This window comes from Physcomitrium patens, chromosome 24 (assembly GCF_059467195.1).
Source record: "Physcomitrium patens ecotype Gransden chromosome 24, ASM5946719v1, whole genome shotgun sequence".
Taxonomy (NCBI): domain Eukaryota; kingdom Viridiplantae; phylum Streptophyta; class Bryopsida; order Funariales; family Funariaceae; genus Physcomitrium; species Physcomitrium patens.
In genome coordinates this window covers 13,027,115-13,044,100 of record NC_143433.1, presented here as the reverse complement: position 1 = coordinate 13,044,100, position 16,986 = coordinate 13,027,115, and the positions used below count along the sequence as shown (strand labels likewise).

The 16,986-nt window shown below is 38.8% G+C and overlaps 3 protein-coding genes, 1 long non-coding RNA gene and 1 other non-coding gene across 6 annotated transcripts; 1 reads left to right on the top strand and 4 right to left on the bottom strand.

Moving 5' to 3' along the window:
• Positions 1-319: 319 nt before the first annotated feature.
• LOC112276819 (aquaporin TIP1-3) lies at positions 320-1,876 on the bottom strand. Its single transcript, XM_024508546.3, has 2 exons — positions 1,417-1,876; positions 320-1,002 (listed from the first exon to the last, which is right to left on the bottom strand). Exons 1-2 carry the CDS (start codon positions 1,754-1,756, stop codon positions 587-589), a joined length of 756 nt encoding a protein of 251 aa, XP_024364314.1. The 5' UTR covers positions 1,757-1,876; the 3' UTR covers positions 320-586.
• A 1,251-nt stretch (positions 1,877-3,127) lies between these two features.
• Positions 3,128-4,652, top strand: LOC149986443 (uncharacterized). Its single transcript, XR_016500706.1, has 2 exons — positions 3,128-3,845; positions 4,173-4,652. It is a non-coding gene; the product is annotated as an uncharacterized LOC149986443 (long non-coding RNA).
• Positions 4,653-7,932: 3,280 nt separating this feature from the next.
• Positions 7,933-11,926, bottom strand: LOC112276333 (uncharacterized). The gene is made up of 8 exons (XM_024507560.3): positions 11,530-11,926; positions 10,284-10,421; positions 9,981-10,096; positions 9,738-9,829; positions 9,283-9,304; positions 9,086-9,154; positions 8,901-8,963; positions 7,933-8,557 (listed from the first exon to the last, which is right to left on the bottom strand). The coding sequence occupies exons 1-8, from the start codon at positions 11,897-11,899 to the stop codon at positions 8,474-8,476; spliced, it is 954 nt and encodes a 317-aa protein (XP_024363328.1). The 5' UTR covers positions 11,900-11,926; the 3' UTR covers positions 7,933-8,473.
• LOC112277064 (small nucleolar RNA Z43) lies at positions 10,637-10,732 on the bottom strand. The gene has a single exon (XR_002968245.1). It is a non-coding gene; the product is annotated as a small nucleolar RNA Z43 (small nucleolar RNA).
• A 714-nt stretch (positions 11,927-12,640) lies between the features above and the next one.
• LOC112276504 (uncharacterized) lies at positions 12,641-14,714 on the bottom strand. Of its 2 annotated transcripts, XR_016500694.1 has the most exons (6): positions 14,604-14,714; positions 14,315-14,452; positions 13,891-14,186; positions 13,448-13,755; positions 13,250-13,310; positions 12,641-13,115 (listed from the first exon to the last, which is right to left on the bottom strand). XR_016500694.1 is itself a non-coding variant. In XM_090247153.1 (5 exons), exons 2-3 carry the CDS (start codon positions 14,179-14,181, stop codon positions 13,741-13,743), a joined length of 306 nt encoding a protein of 101 aa, XP_090103279.1. In that variant the 5' UTR covers positions 14,182-14,186; positions 14,315-14,453; the 3' UTR covers positions 12,929-13,115; positions 13,250-13,310; positions 13,448-13,740. The 2 variants fall into 2 exon arrangements, 1 of the variants encoding a protein (XP_090103279.1); XM_090247153.1 differs by lacking the exon at positions 14,604-14,714 and having other exon boundaries at positions 12,929-13,115; positions 14,315-14,453.
• Between the last annotated feature and the right edge of the window lie 2,272 nt (positions 14,715-16,986).

Here is a 16,986-nt window from a genome sequence, read left to right as displayed (position 1 = left end):
GCTGTTTGCAGGAGCAGTTGCAATGAAATTCATTGCAGCCAATGCAAATGCTGCTTGTGCAATTGCTTTGTGCTGTACTTCTCTCCAATCACCCAAGCTCACTATCTAAGAATCACAATGCACAAAAACAGAGTATACTTCATGAAGTAGCTATGCATGTCACTAGCGTTTTGTGTAATTCCTGGCATTGAGCATAAGTAGCTGAATCATGGAAGCGAAAAACAATAGGCACAGAACAAACGCAATTGAATCAGCAGACAAGCAGGCAAGTCAATGTACAAAAAGGGTGCGAATGGGAAGGTACTGCAAGTCGACGAAATTGTGGAGAAAAGTGTGTGCAATTACACTTGATTTATGAACATATACAATGGAAACATACACCTCGGCGGCAAGAGCAATCACCGCCACTGTCACCAAAAACCTTTACTCGTACAGATCAATCGCAACCTGACCAGATCACGACGTTGCCTCTCTCTCTCTCTCTCTCTCTCCCATTTTTCACTCCCAGACAAAGAGTGAAACACGAAGGCTGGAGGTGGAGAAGACCCATTGCAACGTGCGATGGAATATATGTCATCGTGGTGATCTAAAAGTCGCTGGGGATGGCTTGGTGGCCTGCAGGAGGAGAGGGGGAGATGAAAACGCCGTCGTAGATAACCGCAGCTAGGGCAGCACCAATGAAGGGACCAACCCAGTACACCCAGTGGTTGGTGAAGTCCATGGCGATCACAGCGGGGCCGAAGGAGCGTCCAGGGTTCATTGAAGCGCCGGAGAAGGGAGCTCCAACGAAGATCTGAGCCAGAACGGTGAAGCCGATGGCCAAGGGAGCGATCACTCCCACGGTACCCTTCTTGGGGTCCACTGCGGTGGCGAACACCACGAACACAAGCGTGAAGGTGAGCACGATCTCCATCAGCACCGCAGACATGGGAGACATGCCCACTCCGATAGCGTGGCGGGCGACGTCTTCTCCCGTGGTGACCATTTTCAGAACCCATGCGCCTGCGCATTGCAAAACCACATCTCACACTTGTTAGCCGCTGAGTGAGCCCCCAACAATTTCGGTTGTACACAATGCACATAACAACCTATGGACTTCTGTATCAAGCACAAGCTTCGCGGTCGGCTTGTGAAACATCCTAGGAAACAGAGCGACCAGAGAAGTGATCGATCATGTGGTTCTTTCATGACTGATAGTCGATGATAAATTGCAGCAACATGTAGTAAAAGCTTCGGATAGGCACAATTGATTAGATCAATATATCAGGGAGGTCACTTCCTCTGATGTGGCATTGTTAAGAATGCTGAGGTCAATGCTTGTACACAGGGAGCTCGTAATAAGAGTGAAGGACAACTGGGCGCCGAAAAACAAAACCGGGTAGAATAATAGACAAAAACAGGGACGTGCATTCATACCAGCGACAGCGCCCAAGAGCTGGGCAACCCAGTAAAGGACGAGGCGAATGACGGTGATCTTTCCGGCAAGAGCAAGACCGAGAGAAACAGCGGGGTTGACATGCCCTCCGCTGATGTTCGCAGTGGCAGCCACCAGGATCGCAATAGCAAGACCGTGAGCGATGGCGATCATGAGCAGACCACCAGCTTCCAAGTCACCGACGTGAATCTTCTCATAGGACATCACCGATCCCACTCCGATGAACACAAACAGGAACAAGGAGATGAACTCCGCCAACGCCCCCTTCAACGCATCGGGGCTGGAGGCTTCATCAGACTCGCCGAATGCCAATTTCACCATGGTTACTAGTGGATGGTTACACACACACTAAAAAAAACACAACAATAACCCAGAGTGTGAGTAGAGCTAGCTAGCTAGCAACACCGGAAGAGCTGCACAGACACTGCGACAACAGGAATGGTGCAATGGAATGCGTATTGGGGTGCAGTGAAGGAGCTCTTATACAAACCCGGAGGATGATGCTCCCACAGAAGATGCTACAGTTAAATGCTACAACTAAAAAAATATAAATAAAAAAGGCTTCGTTCCCATCCACAGGTGGCCGCGTGACAACTTCCCAGTGAGGTCCGACAGCGTATATTTCATCCCTTGTTATAAAAGGAAAACTAATTATTAATTAATTAATTAAAACTGTCCCCCCCTCCCCCATGTGCCCAGCGTCACTCGTAGGTTAAGTGCCAGACCTTCAAGAGCTCTCTCGCTGCAGTCGCCAACAATTTTCCCAGGCTCCTGCAACCAGGAGTAAAACAAAACAAAACCAAACTAACTAACTAACTAACTTACTAACTATCACCGCGCTTCAGAAAGTTTTCCGTTATTTTTTCAACATATATATATATTTATTTATATTTATATATATTTATATACATATTTATATATATATTTATATTCATTTATATATTTCTTTGCAGGAAATCCATCCTTGCTCATATACAATATACAGTTGATAAGTAATGTCATTACGAAGTTAAAACTTGAAGAACTGGGTAACTAAAACCAACAACGGAAATGCATGGTTGTTGTAACTGCCTCGAGGAGTGTAGAAAGCTTTATTACGAAAAAGAGTTTGTGTGTGGCTCTGGTTTAAGCATAATCCAAAGTGACTCAAAAGCTGCATTAACACGAGATAAAAACAAATCAACCACGGTACTACCCAATAGCCATAACAGTGTCATACACAAAGAGATTGAATTAATGCCACCAAATGTCCTGTGTGGCTGGCTGTGAGCATGACGCACCAGGAGATTCAACCTTGCCACCATTGTAAGTTACTTCAGGTTTCCTCGCACTTTGTGTGGCCACACTATTGTGGCAATAGTATACATGACTTTTGGAGATGGCTTCACACACAAACTTGCAAATAAAAACTGGGGTTGAATAACTTAACTCTTCTGAAGACACACGCACAGACAGACAGACAGACAGACTGCACAGTAAAAAGCTATAGTGGTGCTGCAGCCACCCAGCCGGCCCCTAGGATGCCTTTTGCCGCCCCCCCTACAGTGCAAGCAAGTCCAGTGTATCATTTTGTAACCTTGCGCCCCCTCCCCACCTGCCCATAAAAAATATAAAAAGCAACTAGAAAAATTGAAAAGGAAAAGGAGAAATCAGCAGAAAAAGGGAAAGTAAAAGACGAAGAATCAGGGGGTGTGAAGCGCACGGGCACAGGGGGAAAGTGGATGCCGGAGTGGGTTGCTGTGTGAATGCAGCCACTAAAACACAAAACAAAACAAAAGCAGGACATTCCTGGCTCTAAAATTGGACGGATGATAATGCCACAAATGAATGGATGGATGAATGGGATGGAATCATCCTTTAGGGAGTAGTGTGCTCTAAATTGCTGACACTTGGTTGAAGCTCATTTCATTGGAGTCCGTTCCTCGCCCTTGCCAGCTGTGCAGTCCCTTCCACGTCAGCCCTTCATGGCACACAATTCTTCAGACTTGTAGAATTATATATATATATACATATATGTTTATTTTTTATTTTTTTTTATTTACAGCCTCTATCATTGTGCACGAGTGAAAAGCTGTTTGTTTGCTTACAAATTTCCTTTGTCGAAGGCATATGTATGATTGGTTTATTGTTAGGACAAATAAATTTTAATAAGATTAGATATTTGCATTAGGGTAGTTTACATTTAATAAGTTTACATTTTTGTAATTTTTTTTGTTTATACTGTTGTGTTTAAACAACGATTTATTGAATTTTCTGCATTAATTAAAATTTGAGCTTTGTTCACTCAAAAAGAATGCCTTTTTCTTGGATATTTAATTGCATAATCATGTATTTTAGATAACTGTATATATCTTTTCTTTGTTGTTGAGTAATACAAACGGATGTATCAAAAATGAAATATATAAACTTGGTATGTATATTTTTCACTTTTATTTCATTTTGAAGTATCTGAATTTCAAGTAACATTTGAATGAACCAAACCAAAATGAACTTAAAAACTATTTCACGTTCTTAATGTTGTTAGTATTCTTATTTTTCAAATGTAAAATGTATAGATATTCTGTATAAGAAAACGAATAAATAGACAGACAAAGAACATGAATAAGTGCTTTATTTTATTGTTCAAGTCTACATTTTTGCTTCTACTTTTATCAACTATATTATTATATTGAACTCAGGGGAGATGATTTTCAAGGGAGAGAGTTGTGACTAACTTGTAAAGAGGGAAATGTTTCAGGATGGAATAACAATAATCAGAGGCTAAATTAAATCTCCAAGAGATGTTATTAAATTTTTCAACATGATTGAGTAAACAACCAATTGATTCAATTTTTGTAAGTATCAATTTATGGTAGAATGTGATATTGAGTTATGTAATACATAAACAACAAATTGAGTAAATTTCACATTAACACATTCTAATACAAATTACAAAAGTTATCCCATAACACATGCTGCATTTAGGATATTGCTAATGCTATCACAGTTTTTGCTACTGCCACCCAATTGACATATTTATTTAGTTTTTTTTTTCAATCAATTTTTTTGTTAATATTCCCAATATACATATCAAACAATGATGAAAATGGTTGTGGTGGAAGTGACAAAAATACAATTTTAATTAAATTTTGACCATAATTTTCATAGGGTTGTAGTGAGAGGAGCAATAATTGTGATGGCATTAGCAATACCATGCATAGACCAAGAATGTAATATTGAGTTAGAAGTAAAAAAAAGAAATTTAAATTTAAATTTAACTAAAATTAAAAAATCTTTAATTACAAGAACATGATATTTAAAGTGCAAAAACCATTCAAGTCGAAAATTCATGTAACATAAAAATTCGGTTGACAACAACCGTGTAATATGTCTTCCTTATAAACACAATCCAATGCTAATTAATACATCATTTTATTTAGTTATTCATTTTCATCATATACCATGATCAAGAGGTGGTAATTCAAAACCCACTCGAAAATTGTGCTAAAAATTTGAGTTAAATAATCTTGCGACCAAAAGTATTGAAGGAATCCCTCTTTCATGTTACTTCAAAATCTTAAATTTATACTTTAAAGAGAAACACAAAATTATAAATAGAAAGTTAAAGTTCCGGTTATTGGGAACGGTCCAATGCATTGGAGTGGGTCAATATTTATTTTCATGGGACGGCCAAAATAATCCCACGTGGACGCGCGTGGGACAGGTGTACACCTGGAAAGGCTGACCGGACAGGCCGACCATGTGACCTTCCACCTACTCCATGTCCACGTGGACAAAGTTCTGCTGACAAGGCAGCCCTCGTGGCCCCGTGCTCTTAACTTGCTACTTGACCCCTTCTGCTGCTGCCCCCTATCCCCACTCCCCCCCTATGACCGTCTGTTCTCTTCAATCAATTCCTCTCTTTGCTTTTGCTCACTTTCGGTGGTGACAGGCTCTCGTTCCCACTCCCAATTCCACATTATCCATGCATTCTTAATATCGTGGATTAGTTTTTTTTCTCTCTTTTTTTTTCTTTTTTTTTCACTATGTTTTAAAATGATGCATCTCAGTTGCATTTATTGATGAAGTACAGCATTGGAGTCTACTGAATGCCATGTGTGTGTGCATGTCTTTGTATTGGATACAGTAAATTGGAATTTAGTGTGACTACTTTTTAGTTTGAATTCAATTTTCATTTGTGAAGAAAGTTGTGGGCTGTTTGGATGTGTGGAGGTTTCATTCCTCATGTTGCACATGTGTGTGTAGGATATTGTGTGTATGATAATGTTTGCAATGCTAACACCCATACATTGATCTTGATTGTATAAGTTTTACTTTATTTTTAATTTACTACATGTGTAATTTCTTTTGGACACTGATGTGTGATTGATAGTTTTAAAGTGGTAAGATTTCACATTTTTAGTATGAATTCTTAGTTCAATTTTTTTTGAAATAAAGCAAATCAAGTTTAATGAGACAAAAGATGATTAATGTTTTATTAATTAAAATTATTTTTGTAAAAAGTTAATGGATATCAAGGATTTTTTTTCTATTTTTTTGAATGAGAAAACATGGAGAAGCTACATTATAATTGCATATTCTCAAGTGTGTAGATATTTGATCTGTACGTTTTTATTTTTTTTTGCTTTTCATGTTGAAATCAAACAAAAGATTTTTTTGTTTGTAATATTATTCAATATATATTACTACATAAATATTAAAAATAAAACAAAAGAATGAATTTCTCTTCATTCTATGAACAATTTAAGTACATTATGTTTTGGCTTGAATTTTTGAATTGTTATGAATAATTATATATATATATATATATATCAACTTCTTCATATTATTTTCTTAGAAAAGGAATAATAATTATAATAATATTATTAAAAGAAAAATCTGAGTAAATAATAACAAAAGTGGTAGTTCAATAAGTTAAACAACTCTCAAAAGTCAATGTTGTAATTATTATTTTTCAAAAGTGTTGCTTTTTATAATCCAAGTTTTCAAGGATTTGCCTGAAAATTAATTGCCTATTGTATGAGCAGAGGATGCAATTAAATACTTCGCTGCACAAATTTGGTTATTCTACAAAAAAAAAAAAAAAAAAAAAAAAAAATACTAACTAAGTATAGTGGCCTCCACAAAATACAATAACTACATTAATTATAAATTAAAAGACTTCCAACAACAAACATGGATAACATAAAGTTTTACATTGAAAAATGGCTTGAATATTAAAAGCTACTGAAACTTTTAACTTCAAAGCAAAAAAGAACTTAAAAAGAAGGATTCCATTTATGAATTACGTTTTCTTTACTTTAAACATGTTGTCTTCATCTGGGCAATTTAAAATTTTAGCAGATTTGATAAGGTTTTATTAAATATTGCAAATATCACAAATACATCAATTAGGCCTCTTCTTTCTATTTATTTAATTTTGTTTTTTTTTTGGTAAAAGATTTTCGTATTTTACAACACATACCTTAAAATGAAAATATACATTTATATTAATATATATATTAGCTATAAAAATTAACTAACATTGGTTATTCCTTAATATATATATTTATTCAGTTTGATATTTGTAAGAGAATTGTGCAAGCAGTCACTATTAGGGGAAGCAACAAGGTTTCAAGAAGACAAAAAAAATGACTTTTTTTTAATCACTTAATTATCTAATATATTGATATACATGTAATGTAAACTAAGATTTCTCCTTCGCTCTAATCAAATTCATATCAAAGAGAACGTTGTCAAAAGCAACCTGTAAAGAAAAAATGAAAGTACACTAGAATTCAGTTCAGAAAACTAAATGCATTATTCAATGAATATATACTATTATTGCATCAATTTCAAGTACAATGAAATTTAAGAGTCTCACTAAAATTATAAAAATACAATCACACTAATATAGACCAAGCCATGGAGTAAATAGCTAGTTGCATTTTGAAACCAGAAATTTCAAATCATTGAAATATTAACAAAGCCAGTGTCTATGTGTGTGTGGGTGAGTGAGATAAATTCATATTGTCAATTAGTTGAAACCTTTTTCGGAATTGAGTTAGAATAATCATAAGTTCAAGAATACTTCAGAAAAGTGAAATACTGTGAACAACAGCATCATTTAGGCAAAACAGAGTATTTCATCATTATCAAGTCAGAACAATCACCTTTGTTTGTATGCGAGCATGTATAATATTGTGGAAACCAAGCAAGGTGAACGAGACCATTTCCTAAAATAGTTTACAGCATCTGATTGAAGTTGTAGAATGATGCAGATGGTGACCTTGGAATCCTAGGAACAAGTTCAGTGGAACATTACAAAAAACATGAATGGGCTTTGGCCGTTGGCACGAGAATCAAGGAACCAAAGCAGCCTTTCCCAAGCGTTTACCACACAGAATCTTCACGACTTGATGACGTGGTTTGACATGGTGAGAGCCCATGAGGCACTAACACTTGGAGCATTGTAAGAGAACATTGAGAAGAAGCACAGCTTCAAAGAATGCTGAGTCTTTCATTGGGGTACACATGTATGTTGCAACTTTATTCGATGAGGCGGAACCTCACAGCCAATGGGGAAATGATTGTATCCTTTCAACTCAAAGCAACAGTTCCACAACGTCAGTTTCTTATTTGTTTCCATGCTGAAGTCGCAGTTCATGGACAACAAATCTGATCGGTAAATTAAAGTAAAACACTTCACGATTAGAAACGACAACATGCTTCTAACACTTGCAGCCTATTCGCTTTGTGTACCCAACAGCTGCAAATCCTAACGAAAGTCTGGCTAATGAATCGTTGGCTTAAAATATGATAACCTTAGCTCAGAAATGAGATGATTTCACGTAACAAGGCAAGTGTTAAGCATCCTGATCTGACCACTGTAGTTCCGAATGAGGAAAAGCTAGGACATTAAGAATGCCCTATGCATCTGCTTCGTAACTCATCTCTAGCTAGGCCATGGATCGCTATTGTCGAAGTCGGAGACATTTGGTCCTGATTTCCACACATCAGACCCATCCCCTGATTTCTTAATGAAAAGATAAGCCAGACCTAGCTGTTACCCAGGATTTCCTTCTCTTTGGACTTGCAGGCTTCCTCGACTGACTTCACGTACTTCTTCGTCACATCTTCTACCTGCAATAACACCCGAAGTCATGGGCAAGGATGAGATACAGCCACTGACAAAAGCTGAACGGTAATTAGGTCAACTTTTAACAAAACCGTAAAGCGTTGACTATCATCCGGGCATGAGATCACCGGTGGTAATCAGGTTAGAATGACCAGCGTGGCTATTTATCCAATCTGCCGAAGGACGGTTTTCGTTGTCCCGTCATCGTTCTAACTCTGATACCAGAGGTGTCTAGAGATCCTCACGTCATTCGGTATTACCATCATCCACAAAAAATGTTTTTATCATAATGATATCATAAAACGGGTGAAAAATTGACACGAGACGATAAATGGTATCAATACTCACCTCTTTCTCGAATCTTTTCACTTCATCCTTGGAGTATCCACCTTTTGAGATGATATCCATAGCCTGAAATAACAGAACATTTCAACATTTCAATCCTCCGCAACTCGACAGTCTCATGTACGACACCAAAAGCAACTTTAAACACATAGTTTTAACCAAGTGAAAAAAAGAAGAAGTAAACTTACGTCTTTGCGTGCTCTACGCACACTAAGCTTCGCGGTTTCACCAGCTTTCCCTACAAGTTTACTCATGGTCTGCAAGAACCATAATCATAATCAAGAATAAATGACTGAAATCGGTGGTCAAACATCTATGGTGTGTCATTTTCAATACCCAAACGTATGCTGCTACTAAACATATACTACGGGGCTGAGAATCCTACCTGTATATGCTCCTTTGTTAGCCTGAAGGATTACCAGTTTCAAAGTCAACCCACCGCATCGACACCCATCACAACTGAGTCAGGATCACGCCCCTGCTATCACATGAAGTATGACTCGTAAACTTCGAATACTGACCTAGCTTGATCTTACAGCGCTATAAACCTACTCCACAAATACAGGAAAACGAATCGACACTCAGCTAATTCATTTCACATGATTGGACAGTCTGGACGGAACGCTACGAAATCTCAAGCACGTAAGCCGACAACATTGGCGACATTCGTAAAATTACGTTTTTATCTAAAAGTAGACAGAGAATCTCGGTACTGAAAACTTCATGATACAATCATCCAAGCAAGTTTACGTAATCTAATCAACATTATAACACTCTTTACGTACATGTACATGTTAATTTAAACGCAAACAAAGGAACATTCAAAGTCATTCTCCTTACTTAGGGATAGGAACCCTCAGGACTTCCCCTTCCGCCATGGGGTTTAGTTTGAGTGGAGAATTTCGAATAGCTTTCTCAACTTCTTTGACCATCTGTTCAGCCACACATGACAAATACAAGATCAGACAGGCAACACAAGGCTGCATACTCAGGTCCAGCAAAGAATTCAACGTCACTTAGGTCCAGCAATATTTGACAACACAACCAATAGAAGCAGCGAATTTCGGAAATACCGGAACTCACAGAAGTATCATATGGCATTACTGTCAATGTTTCAAGATTGGAAACCGAAACTGCGGCCACATGAGATAGAGGTGTTTGTACACCATGAGACATCACGTTCACATGATCTAGCATTCCTGCAATCGACCTAAATGAGTTAGATAATTACTTCACAATTAGAGAAAAAAGGCACTTCACTTGTCAGTGAATACGGTTGATGCTCCTCTATGAAGCGACAATGCAATGACTCTCGCACGAAAATGTACTGGGAGGTACTGCACTGTCATCGCACCATGCATTACTTCGAAAAGCATCGACACTAACCTGGAGTAGCTCTGCCAGTGCGAAGTTTCGAGAGCTCCACTGACAGAGCATTCAAGGCAGCCTCCATCAGCCTCGAAGCTGTTTCTTTGGCTGATGGTCCTGGAGTTGCAACAACTTGACCTCCGCCATCATCACCACCTAGACCAGCATGGACAAGCACAAAAATCTTTAGATTACGAGAAAAGTATTAATAAATGCAAAAGGCGAACCCATGTAATCACTTAGCGCACGCATGAGAATGTATGCACACGTTCACTAGAACGTATTTAAGAGTTTCTATGGTAATACCCTAGCATGCGTACTTTCTCATGGCTCATGTCATGGCTACTTCAGATAGACTATCCGTGCATATGGGACATCAGGTTATGGGTGGTGATCTTTTCAGAATGGTCAGCATGGCTTGTTAGCCAATATGCCGAACGAGACCTTTCATAATTTCGTCATTGTCCCGCGCACTGAGTCCATACCAAAGTATTCAGGTGTGAAATCACAAAAGAACCGATCGACAAACTATCCTTTTCCATAATGTAGGTTAAATCACATTTTGTTCTCTACAATGCGATTGAAGAAGTGACCGAATTATAGTGAGTTATTCCACGGTAAAGGGACATCAAATTATGGGAGGTGATCTTTTCAGAGTAGTCGGCAAGGCCATAAGGCGAATATGCTGAACGAGACCTTATGGTAACGTCATCGTCTCCACTTCGTCAGCGTTCGTGAGTTCAGAAACCAACATAATCTTGAAGCCTACATAGTTCTCATGTGGGTATTGTAAAAAGACATCAGACAAAGGGTAGTAATGTCCTCAGAATGGCCACCAGGACTTGTGATCTAATTTACAAAAGGAGACCATTCGTAGCGTTGTTATTTCTTAATCTCATTATTTCCCGGACGCGCAAAGACATTGACACATATCTTAAACCCTAAACCCTAAACCCTAAACCCAAACTAGTGTTAAGTGCTGAGGACCATCAAATTCTGGGTGGGGATCTAGACAGACTGGTTGGCATGTACTAAAGCCAATACGCCTAAGGGGATCACTCGTGGAGTCTACATTTTCCCACCATTCGTTCAATGAATGAACATTCAGCACATTTAACGCCAACAATTAATCAGAACAGAAACGACTCGAAAAAACGTTGTCGAAAAAGAGCTTGAGAAATTACATCCTTCCCTCCAAGAGGATCAAGCCCAACAACCACATAAACACAAGAACCAAAATGAGAGAGAGATCACGTCCACGTACGAGATTTTCCACCCGATTTCTTGGCCTTAGCAGCGAGACCTCGAACACCAACTCCTAAAACGTGAGAAAATACACCGTTCTCTGCGACTGAAGTATCACGTCTCCAACCCCAGGGCCAATCCGCCCCTCTCGGAAGCGAAAAACCCGATCGGCCCAACAAAGCAAGGGAAACCGACCCAACAACTTCAAAATCCTTCGAACAGAGTTCCTCCTGCGCGGAGCCCAACTGATCAATGTGAGCCACCTCGGCACAAAAAGCAGGTCCCGAAGAAGGAAACCGAGAAGTGAGAGGTGGTAGAGTCCGGGCGGCAAAGCCCAACAGGGAATGGCGAAGGCTTCGCAGCCGTCGCGTGGAAGCAGCAGCAGCCATGGCCTGCGAGGGGGCGAGAACTCACGCCACTGCAATAGCGCCCTGCTTAGAGCTTGCCGCAAACTTCATAGTGGAAAAATTGGCACTTCGGAGGCCGTCCGATGGACAACGAACTGGACGGTCTCGATGGGGCGTTCATCGTTGGATGAAATTAGGTCGCGTGAGATTTGGAAATGCCATCCATTGGCCATTTATCATCCGCTTTGTGGTGGTAGCTTGTGATTACTAATGATTTTTTTTTTTTTTTTTTTTTTTTTTAAAGAATGTGAAGTGTTTGCTGTTGCTTATGATGGTTGAAGTTGGTTCATTCAAATATGACTGATTAATTATTATTCCTGTTATTATGTTTTTGAGATCATACGCAAGGTCATATAATTTATGGTGCTCTTGAGGTTTTAAAGTAAATTAGATATTGGTCTCCTGTCCGGATTAGACACTAACACTGATCCCACAGTAATTTATGTTAAAAATCTGGCACCAAGGGAGATAAAGAAATTACAGAAACAGCGGTCGATAGGATATTTATTCATGAGCACTAACAATATACATGTTACTGTTTCAAAACAGGCTGTTCTAAAATATGAAGTCTTACACAAGCTTCGAAGTTGTTACTTGGGCAAACGTTAGAAGTAAACACATTCTTTGGGTCTATGAAGTATGATCCTCATTTACATCCACTTTTCAATTTACGTTTACACCCACATTCAACTTCAATAACAAACATGGAGAAGAAACTGACACTGAAAAAAGACTCAAGTAAATACCCGATAAAGCGCAGTTGAATAACAAGTGCAAATGTTTCCCATATCTTATCATACAGCATTCATACTGGAGCCATCACATTTTGTAAGCACCGGCATTGAAACGCTTTTTACTGCTTGCTTGTGTCGACGTAGAACACGAATTCATCTGCACTTGTGAAGACCGGGTGACACCAGCTTTGCAAACTGCAAACCTCATGTTCTGGTGGTGAGGTGCCGATCAGGCACTTGCAGTGAGAAGTTGGGTAACATCAACGACACCGAGACGTTGCAGCATTCAAATTGGTAATATTGTTGGAAACAACAATGACAAGGCTTGAAGATAGTAGCACAGCGAAGAGCACAGCGAAGATACTCTTTTAGGGGGTCCGCCACTAGGCAATGTCATTCATAGAGCTTGGCGATTACAAATCACCAAATTCTTTCTCGAAGTGATCCCACACGTAGTCGCCAATCTGCAAAGCATCCAGAGGGTTTAGAGCGGTTGCAGTGGTGGAGTGAGCGATGGTTAAGAGTTGCCATTGAGCACACGATGATCGACATAAAGACTAGGAGATGAGAGGGCATAAAGAGCTCAGAGAATGCTTACATCGACTCCCAGTTTTATGCCGTCTTCGACAGCTTTTCGAAAATGGACTCCTCCATAGATTCTGCAAGTACTCGGGAACACGCATAAAGTTTCAATGCTCCAAAAGCTTTTAATTCACGATGCTGATTTCAATCAATTCAAACAAGTTGACCAAAAGAGTTCAAGTAAATATGTTTTGATCGAACGCATGCAACAGACCTACTCACTCCAACTTCCACCGCAGCTGCTTCAAGCGTATTGTAAGTGCGTAATGGCAGCGGATACCCCTCAGTAGCGACAGAATAGGAGGAAATGTGTTGAGAGATGCCGACGCTCAAGTATCTGGCGAGCACTTTCGCCCAGGATCCTGCAGCAGTCGAGTGTGTACTCGGATACTCTGGGTGTGGGGGGGTTCGAAGGAAAGGAGTGAAAACAATCGGCTGGTGGCTGGAGTCTCCTTGACTGCAAGCTCAGAGGATGCAAAGATGTCGTCAACAGAACAGGACGAACGTTTACGGTCGATGTATCTGTGCAAATTATGGCGGAAATAGTGAGCAGAAGCACACCCAACTTTGGAAGTATTTAAAAGAAATCATCGCAATTAAGATTGGTCTCCGTCAGACAGCGAAAATTGAAGTGGAAGAGGGAGTTGTAACTCTTACTTGCGCCGGCCTCCCAAAACTTTGCCGTCTCCTTGAAAAAATCTGTGAATGACGACGAGTTCGAGTTGCCAACGATTGCGATCTCCTCGTAGTCAGTATTGTACTTGGAGCTGGGGATTGCATATGGGCCACCATTTGTGTCGAACTTAGCAACGGATTTGATGACGAAGGGACGAGGCTTGCCCTGTTGAGGGTGCAGGACGAACGTTTGATTTGGGGTGAATTGGTACTATCCAGTGGGACCTCCGGCAGGTGACGGAACGAACTTAATCCACTGCTGACTACCGTCATGTGTCCTGAACAATCATTCTCAAATGCGGCGGTGGAAATTTTAGCACACGAGTGATTCCATTGGAACGCGTTGAAGCTCTCAACCTTCAGGATAATGAAATCAATGTAAGCCTCAGGAGAAAGGGATCACTACCTTTTTTTCAGGAGAGATTTGGCAAATTGGAGGCCAATCTTGCGAATAGCCGCATCCTCTTCTTCTGTCAATTCCAGTGGAGTGATCTGCTTATCGATGAGGCCATCGAAGCTTGTGGACTGTTGCGTCGGGAAAATTCTGCACAAAACCAAACACCAATCCAGACAAAACTACGACCTCAGATCGCAACGAGGCGTTGTCCGAGATCGACTAAAACACAAACGACCAATCTCCGAGTGCTCCATGGCCCATTCTGAATTCAATAAGGAGAGGCGATGAGTAGGCTCACTCCGACAGCACATAATGGCCTGCATCCTCAGCAGCAGCCTCTAGATGCGAGTCACCGATCTTGTACTCGAGTTGGAGGGCTTTGTACTGCCACACGTGAAGCAGGGTGTAAGTCCGGGACGCAATTTGGTTAAGTACGCCGAGAGTCCTCACAACCTGTACATCAACAACAAAGCAAATTAAATTAAGTAATCAATTCAGCATTGAACTCACTGCCTCAGTATGGATCGAAACGGATTGAAGGTTTACTTGATATGAAGGTCTGGATCTAGGACATGCATGCAATTCTAGCTTTAGACGACGTCGACTTATTGTGTTTCTTTGCTGAGTTACATCATTGGTGCACTAGTATTGTGCTTTTGTGCTCTGAATTTTTTAAGAGGTTTTCTTATAGTGATAAGAAGATATTTGTGAGATTAGAAGTGTTCTTATGAGAGTTGAGAGTGATTAAAGAGTGAAATCACTTGTTTATTTATAAAAGAGGCATTTTAGGTTTCTAAGGCAGTAAGACCTTCTTATTTATTTGGTGAGTCTATCTTCTCTTTCTATTGATTTTATTTGATAATCTTTTTTATTAGACATGGCTTCAAATAAGGGTGAGGGTTTGAGAAGTTAAAATTGACAATTTCTACCACTAGAAGAAGAAAATGGAGCTTTTGTTGGCTTCATTAGACCTTCGAGACATTGTTGATGAAAGTGAAGAGCCTCCAAGTGATGATGCTAATGTTAAGGTGAAGAAAGAATACAAATGTTGTGAAAGAAAGGCTTTTGTCATGATTGTATCAAATTTGTATGATGCCAACTTTTCACATGTAATTGCTTAGAATGGAGTAGCAAAAGCATGAAAGACTCTTTACAACATTTGTAAGAGTAGAAATCTTACCAACATTCTATAGACAAAAAGGAAGTTCTTAACAATAAAGATGGAAGAAGAAGATGATTTCATGGCTCATGTCAACAAGATAAAAGTACTTGTAAACCAACTAGTAATTGTTGACAAGATAATTGATGATAAAGACATTGTGTTGATATTACTCATGAACTTTTCCTAGTCCTACAACTACCTCATTGGAGTCTATTAACATAAAGGAACTTATTATGCATTATGTCACATCAAGATTTGTCCATAAAGTGATTAAGAAGAAAGAAAAAAGCTTCAAAGTGATGATTGGACTCTATTTTCAAGACAAGGCAAAAGTAGCTATTTTTATTAATATGATAATTCAAAAAAAAACATGAAAAATTACTATATTTGTGAAAAACCATGTCACTTTATTAGAAATTACTACAAAGCCAAGAAAAGAAATAAGAAGAATACAAACAATACAAGTGATAGTTTTGGTAGAGATGATTATGCTTTCATGGCAAGTAAAAGAGCCTCCATGGCTATCATGTCCAAGTGGATTATAGATTCGTATACTACTAAGTACATGACACCATATAAGTATCTATTTGGCACTTATGAAAAAATTTCAGTAACAAATGTTTGGTTAGGAGACAATGGTATCGTGTAAGCTATTAAAATTGGCTCTATTGTAGTAGAGATCATTGTGAAGGACCAAATGAAGAGAATTAGATTCAAGAAAGTCTTACATATGCCAAAGATGTTGAAGAACCTCATTTCGGTGAGCAAACTTGTATCACATGGTGGTGAGGTTTAATTTGATATAAATGGATGTTTTGTGAAGATATTGAGTAGACAACATGTTGCCAAAGGCCTAGGAGATGGCAACCTCTACTTCATCAATTGTAAGAAGGTGAATGGAGTTAAAGTTATAATATCTACTCAAGTTCCACAAAATCAAGAAAAAATTAGAATTTGGCATCAACAACTTGATCATTTGAATGCCAAAAACATGAAAGAAATTCAATCTATGGTAAGTGGCTTAAATCTTGATCAATTTAGCCACAATTCCATAATACTTACTTGTTAAGGTTGTATTCAAGGCAAACAACAAAAGGCTTCATTTTCAAGAATAGTTGCAATATGTGCTACCAAATTGTTAGAAATTATGCATTCTAATATTTGTTGATCAATGAAAATGCCATCAATTAGAGGAGTAAGATATTTTATGATATTTATTGATGATTTTTCTAGAAAGATGTGGATTTATATCTTTAAAGCTAAAAATAGATATATTTTTAAGGTTTAAAGAGTTTAAGACACTTACAAAAAAATAATGTAAGTGCAAGATCAAAGTATTGCATATTGTCAAGGACATGAATTGGAAGATAATACATAAACCAATGAAATCCGTATCAAAGAAAAAGTGACAAAATAGAAATAAAGAAGTATACATATTAAAAAGAAATTAGAATGGCTTATTGCCAAAAGACAAGAAAACTTGAGACTCTTCAAATTGAACTAGAAGCAAGAAAAGAGT

Bases quoted from the DNA above. Each gene is read 5' to 3' on its own strand.
- LOC112276504 (XM_090247153.1), bottom strand. From the start codon at position 14,181: ATGACGGTAGTCAGCAGTGGATTAAGTTCGTTCCGTCACCTGCCGGAG.
- LOC112276333 (XM_024507560.3), bottom strand. From the start codon at position 11,899: ATGGCTGCTGCTGCTTCCACGCGACGGCTGCGAAGCCTTCGCCATTCC. The intron at 10,097-10,283 runs GTTAGTGTCGAT...GGTCGATTGCAG, and splicing joins CACTGGCAGAGCTACTCCAG to GAATGCTAGATCATGTGAAC. The intron at 8,964-9,085 runs GTAAGTTTACTT...CTGTTATTTCAG, and splicing joins TGCGTAGAGCACGCAAAGAC to GCTATGGATATCATCTCAAA.
- LOC112276819 (XM_024508546.3), bottom strand. From the start codon at position 1,756: ATGGTGAAATTGGCATTCGGCGAGTCTGATGAAGCCTCCAGCCCCGAT. The intron at 1,003-1,416 runs GTATGAATGCAC...TGCAATGCGCAG, and splicing joins GCTCTTGGGCGCTGTCGCTG to GCGCATGGGTTCTGAAAATG.